Genomic DNA, 12,852 nt, shown 5'->3' on the forward strand with positions numbered 1-12,852 from the left:
ACCATGGTTATTTACACAATGTATACAATGTATACAACCTCATTTCGTAAACCTAACATATCCCTCCACACTCATATCCCACATTAGAGTGAGTTCGGCACCTCGTTCTTGTTAACCACAGCACTCTTCTCGCAGGGCTTTGAGTCATGATCGAGTGCTGCTTCCAACCCTTCAAGCGTTATTGGGTCTGCACGTTCCAATTTGGGATCCTCGAAAAGAGCTGCAAGCTCAACTTCGGTTTTTCCTTTCGTTTCTGGAAACGTGAAAAATATAATACAAGTCTGTGTAGAAAGCATTAGTGTCACGAGGTATGGAAATGGAAAGGGTAGGAGAAATTGCACTCACCCCGAGGATAATCATTCCCAGGTAGAAAATATAGTAGTAAAATCCAATGCTATCCAGTGCAATGGGATTCACATATTGATTGACAGTCAGTGCTGCCTGTGAGACGGCCACTTGAACACTCAACCCCTTGGCCCGAATTTCAAACGGTAGAAGCTCCGTCGGATAGCAATAAAGAAGTGGATTGTTGGCAAAATTAAAGGCCGCATCGTAGAGGAACAACGGCATATCAGGCTCCTTTGTATCCATGTTGGGCATACATGGCCGATGATATAGTCGATGGAACGTTGGCGAGGATCATCCCAACGAATGAAATCATCCAGAGAGTTCGTCTGCCGATTTGATCCGCCAGTAAAGCTCCTGCCAGGGAGAAAAGCGGGTTCCAGACCTGCAAGCCACCGTTGATGCCGGTCTGCTGAGGTGTAGAGGTGATACCAATGCTGGTCAAGATGGGGCTAAAGTAGTATGCGATTACACCCTAGCCGTTCCAGAGTGCCAAGAGGGCAATAGTAGCCACCAGGGCAATTCGTTTCCTGTTTGCTGGTGGCCGGTAGAGAACACTCCAGCTATTTTGGCCGCTCTTTTGGGCGGCCGCTTCAGCCTCTAACAAAATATGTATCTCTTCCATCTCATGGATCACAAGAGCCGAGTGTAAGTTGCCGTTGCTATGATATTTCACAAGCAGATGTAGGGCTTCTTCTACGCGCTGGTTTGCACAAAGCCATCGCGGACTTTCGGGTAGACCGCAAAGAACTGACATCATGACGAGAAGTGCGGGAACTCCTTGTATGAGCGACGGTATACGCCATGACCAGCTGGTAGACATGTATCCCGTGCCGAACGTTGTCCATGCCGCAATGATAGAGCCTACGTACCAAAGTACATTGAACTAAAAATATCAGATTATCAGCGAGTGTGATGAAGGGTTTGGGTTTATTAGTAAGGGGATATCTCTTACCAAAGAAGAGACTGTGCCACGCATTGCCGGATGAGCCAGTTCGAAGAGCAGCGAGGGGCCAGCAACACATGTGAAGCTAATCCCAAAGCCAATCAAAAAGCGACCACCAATAAACATACCAGCATTTTGTGCAGCTGTCTGGGTTATAGTTCCCGCAAACGTCAGGGTTGATCCAACAAACATGCCTACTCGGCGTCCGAAGTAGTCCGCCGTAGGTGAGGCAACCAGAGCACCAACAAAACCCCCAACGAAGACAATAGATGTGATAAATCCGAGTCTAGACGAGTCGGGATATCCCATATCTGGTGAGAGTGATATAGTCAGCTTCTATCTCGAGAGTTGTACAAATGAGCTATGGACCTTTAACCCAGGGCTTCATAGACTGGAAACTTCCGACCACGTTTTCATCATAACCAGTAGTCATTTGTGATACAAGGATAGTAGCCTGCCACGCTAATATCTTTCGAAGACCCAGATCTTTCCACCATTTGGTGAAGCGTTGAGTTTGGATTTCCTGAACGTGGGCAGCCATATTGGAGGTTGATCTCTAAGATTAACATAGAGGAGGATGGCATTGATCTGAAAGAACCAAGGAATCTATCAAAGTTATATCTTGTCATGATCAATGGTATTTGAAAGTACAATCGTAGGATGGTCAAAGAACTTATCGGCGTCTCCATGAAAATTGTCAAGAACCTTATAACTCGCCCGAAACTCGCGCGAGATTTTGCTTATCTACGCGGCAGTTTCCGTCAACTGGTCCGGGGGACATCCCCCGGAGTATCACACTTGGGCTTTTAAATAAAGGAAAGATAAAAACATCAAATGCTGTTTAAAGTACTTTATCCAATCATTTCTTATTTCCATCATCACTCGGGTTTGCACTTAATTTTGTACCCAGTTTTACACCTATACTATGCCTTATCGAATAGTTAATCAACTTACCGTGGACGATTCCAAAGTTCACGGAGACTGGCGAGATGAATTATTCCAAAATGGATACGTTGTGGTCAAAAACGCCATCTTGCCAGAGAGATGTGAATATTACATCGATAAGATGTTTCAGTGGTTGGAAAGTTTCCCTTTGGGGTTTGATAGGAACAATCGCTTAACTTGGACTGAACAACATTTACCCACACACATCAGGGGGGGGGGGGGGGGGGGGATGTATCATGGATATCGTATCCAACATGAGAAGTTTATATGGGAGGCCCGAACGTAAGTCTTCAATCCTCATATCTAGCAATACACATCGAAATCGATCTTATCAGGGAGGACGGAGTAATCGAAGCCTTCGCAAAACTGTGGGGAACCGACAAGCTTCTAGTCTCTTTTGATGGGATGAACTTCACGCTTCCATCTGGCACTACTCTGCCACAAACGCAACCTTGGCCACATATTGATCAAAGCCCGCTGCGAGAGGGCATGCAGTGCGTCCAGGGTATTCTCAATTTTGCTCCAAATGGTCCTCAAGACGGGGGTCTTCTCGTCATAAAGGGGATCCACAAAGCTTATGTCCGAGTTCTTTAAGACTCACTCGGGTACAATTGGCCGAGAAACGTGGGGACCTAGCGATTGGTTTGGCTTTGACGAGGGTGAGGTGAAGTGGTTCCAGGAAAGAGGCTGTGAGATTCACAAGGTCACTGCTGAAGCCGGGGATCTGATTCTCTGGGATTCTCGTACTATGCATTTCAATTGCGTTCCATCAACTCAGAACGTACGCGCCGTTGTTTGTGAGTACTCTTCTCTTATCCAGGTGGGGTTTCTTTTTCTAACTGTCATAGATGCATGCTATACGCCAGCTTCCTTTGCGACAGCTGATATCTTGAAGCAAAAGGGTGAACCGTTTGACCAGCGAATTGGAACAGTAAGTATCCTGTCTCTTTTGTATAAAAGGGCAGTTTGTTAATTTCTTGAGTAGACTCATTGGCCCCATGACAATCTATTCACTGAAACTAGTGACGAACACTGCCCAGAAGAAGAAGAAGAAGAAGAAGGGGATTTGACAAAGCGTCTTAATGAGGTGCCGATTGAGACAGACCTGGTGCTAAAGTTGGCAGGGAAAATTCCCTACGAAACATTTGATTTTAGATCATCTGCTCGCTCATAGCTCATATTTTCTACCTCCACACCTTTAGATAGTTTCCCCTTCCTCTCACAATCAATTACTTCTGGCGTAACATTTAAACCTTGGCCTCTCATGTCACTAGTCTCATCCATACGCGAGTCCAATCAAAGCTTGGCGAGGTCTGAATTTTTATTTTTCTTCAGACATTCGACTGCTCTCATCTTATTTAGCTTCAGTAGTGCTAATCACCATATACTTCCTCTCTCACGCTAAGCAAAATGACTTCCAACTTTGAACCTTGGAAGATTGGTGACCTCGTGACCTCGGCAGCCCTACGACCTCGATAAGGAGTAATCGTATCAGCCAATCACCGAAAGTCCCAAGGTTATCAAGACCAATCAGCTCAACCCAGACTTCGGGGACAAAGGATGTGTCCAAGTCATAGATAAATACTTCCAGGGCTGCATTTAGGCCTTGGGGTCTGTTTTGGTTTTCCCTATATTCTCAATGACAGCCAGAAAGAGTCAAAGGGCACCCACTGCTTGCTCTAGATGTGCTAAACGTCGGGTGAGATGCGACAAGCAGATCCCATGTGGAACTTGTCTTGCAAGAGGCCTTGAAACCACATGTGCAAGAGAAGTTGTCAAAGTCAAAGGCCAAGTTACCAGGAGTGTCAAGCGATATGGTATATAAACCAGTGCTAAAATAGAGACGGTGCAAAGCAGAAAGAGCCAGTTCTATCGTATTTTGAGCTCCAACAAGAAAACAATCGACTAAAATCTGATCTATTCAAACCCAACCTACGACGGAAATCAACTTCTTCTACATACCCTAGATGGGAAACCTCTGTTGAAATACTCGAAACTCAGACGAATTTGCAACATGGAAAAAGCGCTTATCATCAGAAGGTGTGGAGTCGAACAGATATCCAGATGCCAAGCAAAGAAGGCAGTGATGTTCTATTGCATCACAGCTTTACGTGGACCTCGTGGATCCATTTTGCTATTCATCTACAAACATTCGAGCAGGAGCACGAGTCTGCTCGGATGAGCGGGATATTCCTTGATTGCGATGCTCTCTGGCTTGCTGTATATTTTGGCTTCATAGCAGTGAGAAAATATTCCTTTTTTTTCCTATGAGCAACGGATCTGATTGATCATAGATGAGTCTTATGTTTATGGATGAGGATGAGGCTAGAAAAGACTACCTCTAGGTTTGACTCCCCACCCTTTCCCCCAGTCAAGTCAATCCTTCTCAAGTCTGATGCATCATAGAAAATACACCTGAGCTTGTTCAATACTGGTATAGCACAGCGCTAATTTTTCCTCAACGAGGCTGACTTCATGCGGAATCCTGATTTCAAGACAGTACAGGCCATTACCATACTGATCGGACTGGCTAAAAATGTTGGGGATTTTAATCTTCAACCAGTTCTTCAAGTAACAGGAATAAGGATAGGACAGATCTTGGGAATGGATCAGGAGCCTCCCATTATAGCAAACGACCCTGTTATGCAAGAGATCAGTCGATGAGTTTGGTGGACCTTGATCATCTGTGAATGGCTGTCCATACCAGCGCATCCGCCCTGCAACCACGAAGCGGACTCCAATGTCAGGCTACCACTGGTCCTATCAGATGAAGAGTTAACGACAGGATTAATTGACGAGCCGAATACGGCCATCACAATGCCACGTCCAATGGGTTATCACAATGCTATGATCCTCATAGCCCAATCGAACTATCGCTTTCGAATCCAAATGTCGGCCATTGAAAATCTAGGTGGAGATAATCTTCTTGGAGACCTTGTTCTGACAGCGGATGAAGCCCTGGCCAATATCATCTCACAATTGCCATCCCATCTTCTCGAGATCTCTGGAGGACCAGGCCAAGACAGGGGAAAACATCCGCCCTGCGTATTGTGGCAACAAACCACCTTGTCTCTCTCATCTCTATTTTCTCAAATGAAGGTCAACCGAGTCCTACAACATCGATGGGCATCCTCTTCGGATGTCCTTCTTGCAAGGTCAAAAGCAATCTGTTTGGACTCGGCCAACACGATTGTGTCCATGGTCAAGCAACACAAGGTTGTGTTGGCACGCCATCGTCCATGGTGAGTCTCAATTCTTCTTCTGCTTTCATTAGACCTGTTCAACTAAATATTCCCCCTTTTTTTTTTCTTTTTTTTTTAGGGCAACAACCTCTGCCTTATTCTCTGTTGCCTTGACCCTTGCAGCAGAGGTAAAACGCCTTGACTCAAATGTAGCAGAGGAATATATTGCCAGAATTCAAACTTGTTTCTCATTCTTTGAGTATATCAAAGATCACAGCGCTCTTGCAATGCGAGTGCTAGGCGAATTGAGGGCATTCTGTGCTGAAATATGCTGTCATGATTCCGAGGCAACTGATAAGAAGTGACTAGAGTTTTGACAAATTTCACGAATTCTAGTGCATTGAAAGAAGAGACAATATGTTTAGATCAATCAAATTTAGTTACCGTAGGCGTACATGCTTCAAGTTCCTAGGAATATGGGTAGATATGAACGAGAAATCGGTCCGATCACTATAGCTTACGCGAAGTATTTAGAGTAGAACAGTGTACTAATTAGGTGGCCAAGTAGCAGATTCCGTGGCACAATCAAAGCAGCCAGTTTAGGATGAATAATCACGTTAATGAAGCCTGGCCTTTCGTGATGGGAGGCTAAAATGATGGAACTAGCGTGTTTGCCCAGGTGGATTTCATGGATCCTTGGAACTGTGGCTCAGCTCAGTCTTGACGAATCAGGGCTCTCAGATGATGAGCGGTGGGTTAGAGAGGGGCCGTGCTCAACTGTACTGAGCAAAAAGCGGCAAGACCTGAGGACTAAAACGAACAAGTGACAGAGGAACTCTGATACCTGCGTACATACGGAGTAACTACTGGGTCCCTTATATTTCCAACACCCCTACTACATACAACATTACTCCGTATAGTTAATGTAATTCGGTTGTTGTTGTTTTTTTGGGTTTTTTTCAGTGTTCCCTTCTTTTTCCCTTCTGCCTTATAGACCCATTTTATTTTTATCTTTTCCCTTTTCCTTCCTTTACAAGACTATTCCTCTTTTCTTACTGGATATCATCTCCACTATGGATTTCCACCATCCCTATACGCCATACGATATTCAACTACAATTTATGCAGGCCCTCTACGCCTGTCTGGAAGATAGCAAAATCGCTGTATTTGAATCCCCCACTGGTAAGTTAGAACTACTTTTATTTTGCTATTTTATTTTATCAAACATATTATATATACAGGGACTGGAAAATCTCTAAGTTTAATCTGTGGTTCTTTGACCTGGCTTCGAGATCATAAGCGAAAGGCCTTCCAGGAAACCGTTGATGCAACATGTGGGTCCCATTGTGAAACATATGACTACATACCAGCTGTCTGACATTCCAGGCGATGACGATGAGCCCGAGTGGATGATAGAACATGCCAAAAGGGAATCCAGGCGTGCCATTACCGAAAAGAGACAAGCATTCGAGACCCGATTGGCCAAGATTCGACAAGAGGAAGAACGTTTAAAACAGGCCCAGGATAGCGCAGACCGACCTCGTAAAAAGCAGGTATGCATGAGTTTCCTGATGGATGCAAGATTGTTATACCAACTAGAAAATAGCGACTTGACGACTCAGCACTGGAACTTGTTGACGATGACGATCAATTTGTTCTTGATGACTATGATAGCGACACAGACAATCAGAAAAAGCAGAATGGCTCTGGGAATTCCGATGGTCTCTCTGCAAGCACTTTAGCCTTGCTGGAACGGTTTCGGGGGAAATTCTCAACACAAAAGAAAGAAGATGAAGATGACGGAGATGATGAGATCAAGATCTTTTTTTGCTCAAGAACCCATTCCCAGCTAAGCCAGTTTGCCGGTGAATTGCGGCGAGTCACCTTCCCATCCAGTATACCAAGTGATCTCGATCCAGAGAGCAAAGATGACCTCTCCAAACTCGAAGAGCGTGTGAAACACCTGTCGCTAGGGTCCAGAAAGAACCTGTGCATCAACCCCAAAGTCCGGGCCTTGGAGAACAACACCGCAATTAACGAAAGATGTTTGGATTTACAGCAAGCGAGTGTTGCAACCGACAAGAAATGTTCCTTTATTCCCTCCAAAGACGATGAGGCTCTGGCGCTTGAGTTCAGGGACCATGCTTTGGCGACGGTCAAAGACATCGAAGACATTGCCCAGGTTGGGAAAAAGCTCGGAATATGTCCCTACTATGCATCTCGTCCAGTTGTCAAACACAGCGAGGTTAGTTTCGCTCACTCACAGGTATAACATCGGCTCTGACCCAAGAATAGATCGTCACACTTCCATATCCATTGTTGCTACAAAGATCAGCTCGTGAGGCCCTAAATCTCTCCGTCAAAGGTCATATAGTCATCATCGATGAAGCTCACAACCTCATGGATGCAATAGCTGGCATTCATTCGGTGACTGTCTCACTAAGTCAACTGCAGACTGCCATAGGACAGCTGACAACATATGCCCGCAAGTTCAAAAACAGACTAAAAGGGAAGAATCGGAACTATGTTGCTCAAGTCATCCGGTTGGTGAGCTCCATTGCGGAGCATATGAAGTCAATCTCTCAGCGAAAAGGACCGCTGGAAGGCTCAGTGCAAACGTCAGATCTCATGGCTGGAAAGGGAGTTGACCAAATCAACCCTTACAAGCTCTCTAAATATCTGCAAGAGAGCAAGCTCGCCCGGAAAGTTGACGGCTATCTTGAATCCTCGCAACAGCCACAGCCCGGTCGACCCAAGGATAAAACAACAATGCCGGTTTTGTTTCATATTCAAAGCTTCCTTCTTCCTCTTATGAACCCCTCGGAAGAGGGACGACTCTTCTTTCAGAAAAGTCAAGACGATGTTTTGTTGAAATACATGCTTCTTGACCCTACGAACCACTTTCGGGAAATTGCCGAAGACGCTAGGGCCGTCATTCTAGCCGGTGGTACTATGTCTCCTGTAAGTACGGTTCGTATTTTGATATCGCAACTCTCTAATGCCATCAACAGATGTCAGATTATGTGAATCATTTGTTTTCGTATCTGCCCCCAGAACGACTAGGGACATTCAGTTATGGCCACGTCATTCCAAAATCCAACTTGGTGGCGCAATCTTTGACTCAAGGACTGATGAGAAACGAATTTGATTTTACATATGAGGCACGAAATTCCGAAAAAATGGTATGTACCAGGGTCCATACTGCGGAAAGTTTTGTTATTTACGTATCAACCAGATCACCGACCTTGGGCGTACGATAGCAACCCTCTGTCAAGTCATTCCAGACGGGGTGGTCGCGTTCTTCCCCAGTTATGACTATCTCAGTCATGTTCTAAGCGTCTGGAAGAAGCCTATACCCAACGGGAACGGCCAAAGCACTCTCAATCTACTGGAACGAAAGAAGAAAATTCTCTACGAATCTCGCGAAGCAGTGACAACTACAGACGATTTGTTGCGAGAGTATACCGAGGCCGTTGAATCAGGATCAGGAGCCTTGCTGCTATCTATCGTGGGTGGCAAGTTGTCAGAAGGCATTAATTTCTCTGACAAACTTGGGCGGGGCGTCTTTATCATCGGGCTGCCATTTCCCAATATCCGCAGCCCTCTATGGCAGGCCAAAATCCAGTACCTGGAGGAGAAAACCTACAAACAAACTTCTGGGTCCGAGCCGGAAAGGAAAGCAGCAGGCAAGGCAGCGGGCAGGGACTTTTACGAGAATTCATGTATGCGAGCAGTGAACCAGTGCATTGGTCGAGCCATCAGACACGTGAACGACTACGCTGCTATCATCATGATCGACCGCCGGTATGAATCGCCACGGATCCAGCAAAAACTGCCTGGTTGGATTAGAGGAAGCTTGGTCCCAGCACCTCCCACGCGGGCGGCTCAGATGACCGTGCAAAGACTTTCAAAATTCTTCGCTGAAAAAGGGCAATAGCGAGATATCCACTGTAATAATAATAATAATAATAATAATAATAATAAAATGATACAAATGACACAGCATCATATTTTTCGCATAAAATTCGCGTTGCTTTGGCATGCGCAGATGTAGCAAAAGCCCTAAGTTGTAAAAGATTGGCAGAATTGAATAAAGGCGGTGTGTATTACACATGACCTAAGTTCTGACAAAGCCAGGGCTAGGGTTCCATGATCACGAGACAAGCGAATTTGTTAGCGCACACTCTAAGCCTGGATTTCAACATCCTGTAGACGGAACGATCCCTTCAACGCCAAACATCAACGGTCTTGTCACACCCCCGCCGACAAGATGCCTACCCGTTTCTCGAACACCCGGAAGCAGTGAGTCGACACCCTTTCCTGTGCCGTCTGAATCGAATTCTTTTCTCGTCGATCGCGACCAGAAGAGCCAAATTCGTCATAGCCCAGTCGCAATATCACACCAACTTATCACTAACCTCTCATTCTCTCACAGCCGCGGCCATGTGTCTGCCGGTTACGGTCGTGTCGGCAAGCACCGCAAGTCCCCCGGTGGTCGCGGTATGGCCGGTGGTCAACACCACCACCGTACCAACATCGACAAGTTCCACCCTGGTTACTTCGGTAAGGTTGGTATGCGTTACTTCCACAAGACCAACCAGCAGTTCTGGAAGCCTACCATCAACGTCGACAAGGTACGTTATATCTACATCTTTGCGAGTCGATTCGGATATGAAGGAGAAGAAATTGTGGATTGGTCTGGAGGTGGAAGTGCGCAAATGGCGACAATATGCAAAAGAGGAGGGAGGCCAATCTACAAGTATATGAAGAAAGCTGGGAATTTTATTGAGAAGGACAATTATCGCTGACTTGCGACTTTTTCTTTTTTTACAGCTCTGGTCCCTTGTCCCCGCTGAGCAGCGTGACGCCTACCTGAGCGGCCAGAAGACCGACGTCGCCCCGGTCATCGACCTCCTGCCCCTCGGCTTCTCCAAGGTTCTTGGAAAGGGCCGTCTCCCCCAGATCCCCGTCGTCGTCCGTGCCCGCTACGTCAGCCGTGACGCCGAGGAGAAGATCAAGGCCGCCGGTGGTGTTGTTGAGCTCGTCGCATAAGCGTTGATTCGTCGAGAATTTCTGGAGAAGGCGGGTGAATAGGGGCAATTTGAAGCCCTAGCTGTGTTCGTTCGCCAGCATGGAGGACGATCGGAACTCAAAATGAGATCTGCCCGAACCGAAACCAAGTCGGTTCGGGCGGTCGAAAATAAAAAGGGTTTTTTTGTATGCAATCAGCATAGCATATGGCCTCCGAATGCCCTTACGATTTCATCAGTGTGTTAAACAAATACCATAAGGAGGATTTTTTTCAACTGTTGTTCATGTCCATTGTCATGATTGGAGGGCAGAGTGTTGGTTCTGAATTCTTGAACCACGCTCGTGTAGGATGACTGAGGCTACCTTGTTGGGGCATGAAAGGCTTTCCAAGGTTACTGTTCAGGTTTGCTGTTATAAGCTACAGTCATCTTCGTAGATTTGGGGTCTACCAATCTGTCCGATTATGATTACAAAACTACCGAACTGATGGGTCTGATCATATCACATCTAATTTCATTCTACGTAGACATCGAAACCCTGACCATGGCTTAGTGCTCAGATCTTCGACTCTCGCACCGAACCCCGTCGACCCGCCTTCTCGGGACCTGCGGCCAATGTCTCACTGATAAATCGAACGGCCTCGTCAGCCATCTTAGGGGTGACCTCGTGGCCCGCCACCCGGTCAATGATATCTTCAAAAGATACCGCACCATCGCCGAACCACCCATCGGACGAGATAGTCTGCTTGAACCAGTTGAGGAATAGCTCTCCACGGTGATAGGGAACAAGCTTGTCCTTGCCACCAGACAGATTCAAAATGCGTTTGCCAGCCAAGGCACGAGTCAGAATTGGCCGGAGCACCTGCTGCTCACTTTCTGAAGGCTGAGGCAACGGGCCTTCGCGCAAAGGACCAGTCGATGACCCACAATCCACATGCTTCAGCATCATACCGGCGGGATCATATCGGTTGACGGTCTCTAGGAAAGAAGTCGGCAAGGCTTCTGAGCCAAGGACCTCCGCGCCAGGCGGGTCACTCTTGGTCCATGATGGCAGCTTCGAAAGCCGTGCGCGGTCTGCCATCAGATTGATATAGTCCGGACAGCCGATGATGACGACCCCGGCGCTGATTCGAGGCTCGTGCAAAAGACAGCTCCATGCTGCATGCCCGCCCAGTGAGACTCCCAGAACTAAGTTCTCGGTGATCTTATGCTCACCGCTGGGGAATGTGTAGGAGGGAAGGTAGTCCATGAGCACCGATGTATCTCTTGCAGTGCCCTCTAGTTAGAGTTAGAATATCATATCTTATTTTACAAGTCTTTTTTCACTCACGGAAGATGGAGAACATATCCTGGGCATGTCGGGGGTTCCCCTTTTTCCAAGACTCATTGGCAAGAGGGTCGACCGTCCGGGCACCATGGTTTCGCTGGTCGAACGAGACAGCAATCAGGCCTTTGGCCGAGGGTGTGTCCTGGTTTCTAGTGTTCCAGTCGGTGATGGCGGAATTGGCAATGCCAGTCATACGCTCCTGAGTGGCTAATCTGGGGTGAAGAAGCCAGAGACATGCGACCTCTGAGGCCTCTTTGCGAAGCTCTTCCAGTCCAAAAACCGTTGCTGAGATGCCAGCAATTGCGTAGACCTTCTGGGAGATGGCGGCTGGTATGGGTCTGTCTGAATCATTCAAGGACTTTAATGGATCAGTCATGATGGTTGAACAGATATGAAGAACACAAGGGTATATAAGGTGAAATATGTTGAAGAGAGGTGGGTTACATAGTGGGGAGATAAAATGGGAGAGTATAAAAGGCAACTCGGGTATATACTACACCAAAGCCGAGGCCATTTGCTTTAGATACTTCCAAGGTTAACATAGTAACATAGTAAGACTATTACGATATATTTCTCTATATTCTCATTTTTCTTGTAAGTTAATCCTTCCTTCTTTCTTTTTTTTTAATATATAAATTTTGAATTCTACTCTGCTACTCCAAGGTCCTCGATCGAGGCCATAGATGACAATTTCATTTCATTTTAAAAAAGAAACCCTTTTTGGAATTATTTAATTTAATCCAATAGTCCGTATTCTATACAACATACTACAATATAGATACTATACATAGAAATAAACCGTACTGTGTTAACCCCCTTTTTTCCAAACTGACCGCCCGCATCTTCTCCAGTCGGAGAACGGCTGGGAAACTCCACTCTAAAACCAATTTAGCTATGCTCCTTTTAATGTCAACACGTTCTTTAAACCCTTTTCAAACTCTTGGATTTTCTTGTTTTTGAAAGGGAGGACAATGATCACTACATAGTCATTCTCGATCGTGTATTGAGTACGTACAAAAGTAAAAGTGGTTGACCCCCCCCGTGAACTGCAACTGATAATCATCGTGCATTAGTCCC

The 12,852-nt window shown here is 46.2% G+C and overlaps 7 protein-coding genes across 7 annotated transcripts; 4 read left to right on the forward strand and 3 right to left on the reverse strand.

Annotated features, from left to right (window-relative positions):
* Nucleotides 1-83: 83 nt before the first annotated feature.
* Nucleotides 84-570, reverse strand: N7537_009881 (uncharacterized protein; the record flags this gene model as incomplete). Its single annotated transcript, XM_056900935.1, has 2 exons — nt 84-281; nt 346-570. The coding sequence occupies 2 exons, from the start codon at nt 568-570 to the stop codon at nt 84-86; spliced, it is 423 nt and encodes a 140-aa protein (XP_056749603.1).
* Nucleotide 571: 1 nt separating this feature from the next.
* Nucleotides 572-1,832, reverse strand: N7537_009882 (uncharacterized protein; the record flags this gene model as incomplete). The annotated part of the gene is made up of 4 exons (XM_056900936.1): nt 572-820; nt 860-1,231; nt 1,301-1,602; nt 1,661-1,832. The coding sequence occupies 4 exons, from the start codon at nt 1,830-1,832 to the stop codon at nt 572-574; spliced, it is 1,095 nt and encodes a 364-aa protein (XP_056749604.1).
* A 384-nt stretch (nt 1,833-2,216) lies between these two features.
* On the forward strand, nt 2,217-3,410 carry N7537_009883 (phytanoyl-CoA dioxygenase family protein; the record flags this gene model as incomplete). The annotated part of the gene is given in 5 exon segments (XM_056900937.1): nt 2,217-2,518; nt 2,572-2,815; nt 2,832-3,033; nt 3,085-3,167; nt 3,222-3,410. The coding sequence occupies 5 exon segments, from the start codon at nt 2,217-2,219 to the stop codon at nt 3,408-3,410; spliced, it is 1,020 nt and encodes a 339-aa protein (XP_056749605.1).
* An 890-nt stretch (nt 3,411-4,300) lies between these two features.
* N7537_009884 (uncharacterized protein) lies at nt 4,301-4,581 on the forward strand (the record flags this gene model as incomplete). The annotated part of the gene is made up of 2 exons (XM_056900938.1): nt 4,301-4,477; nt 4,531-4,581. The coding sequence occupies 2 exons, from the start codon at nt 4,301-4,303 to the stop codon at nt 4,579-4,581; spliced, it is 228 nt and encodes a 75-aa protein (XP_056749606.1).
* A 1,910-nt stretch (nt 4,582-6,491) lies between these two features.
* Nucleotides 6,492-9,355, forward strand: chl1 (DNA helicase; the record flags this gene model as incomplete). Its single annotated transcript, XM_056900939.1, has 7 exons — nt 6,492-6,600; nt 6,660-6,752; nt 6,805-6,971; nt 7,025-7,663; nt 7,714-8,379; nt 8,430-8,600; nt 8,654-9,355. 7 exons carry the CDS (start codon nt 6,492-6,494, stop codon nt 9,353-9,355), a joined length of 2,547 nt encoding a protein of 848 aa, XP_056749607.1.
* A 333-nt stretch (nt 9,356-9,688) lies between these two features.
* N7537_009886 (60S ribosomal protein uL15) lies at nt 9,689-10,470 on the forward strand (the record flags this gene model as incomplete). Its single annotated transcript, XM_056900940.1, has 3 exons — nt 9,689-9,720; nt 9,854-10,052; nt 10,252-10,470. The coding sequence occupies 3 exons, from the start codon at nt 9,689-9,691 to the stop codon at nt 10,468-10,470; spliced, it is 450 nt and encodes a 149-aa protein (XP_056749608.1).
* A 534-nt stretch (nt 10,471-11,004) lies between these two features.
* On the reverse strand, nt 11,005-12,838 carry N7537_009887 (uncharacterized protein; the record flags this gene model as incomplete). The annotated part of the gene is made up of 3 exons (XM_056900941.1): nt 11,005-11,726; nt 11,779-12,133; nt 12,692-12,838. The coding sequence occupies 3 exons, from the start codon at nt 12,836-12,838 to the stop codon at nt 11,005-11,007; spliced, it is 1,224 nt and encodes a 407-aa protein (XP_056749609.1).
* Nucleotides 12,839-12,852: the final 14 nt, after the last annotated feature.

Source organism: Penicillium hordei, assembly GCF_028827395.1.
Source record: "Penicillium hordei strain IBT 12815 chromosome Unknown utg000005l_segment0_segment0, whole genome shotgun sequence".
In the NCBI taxonomy this organism is placed as follows: Eukaryota; Fungi; Ascomycota; class Eurotiomycetes; order Eurotiales; family Aspergillaceae; genus Penicillium; species Penicillium hordei.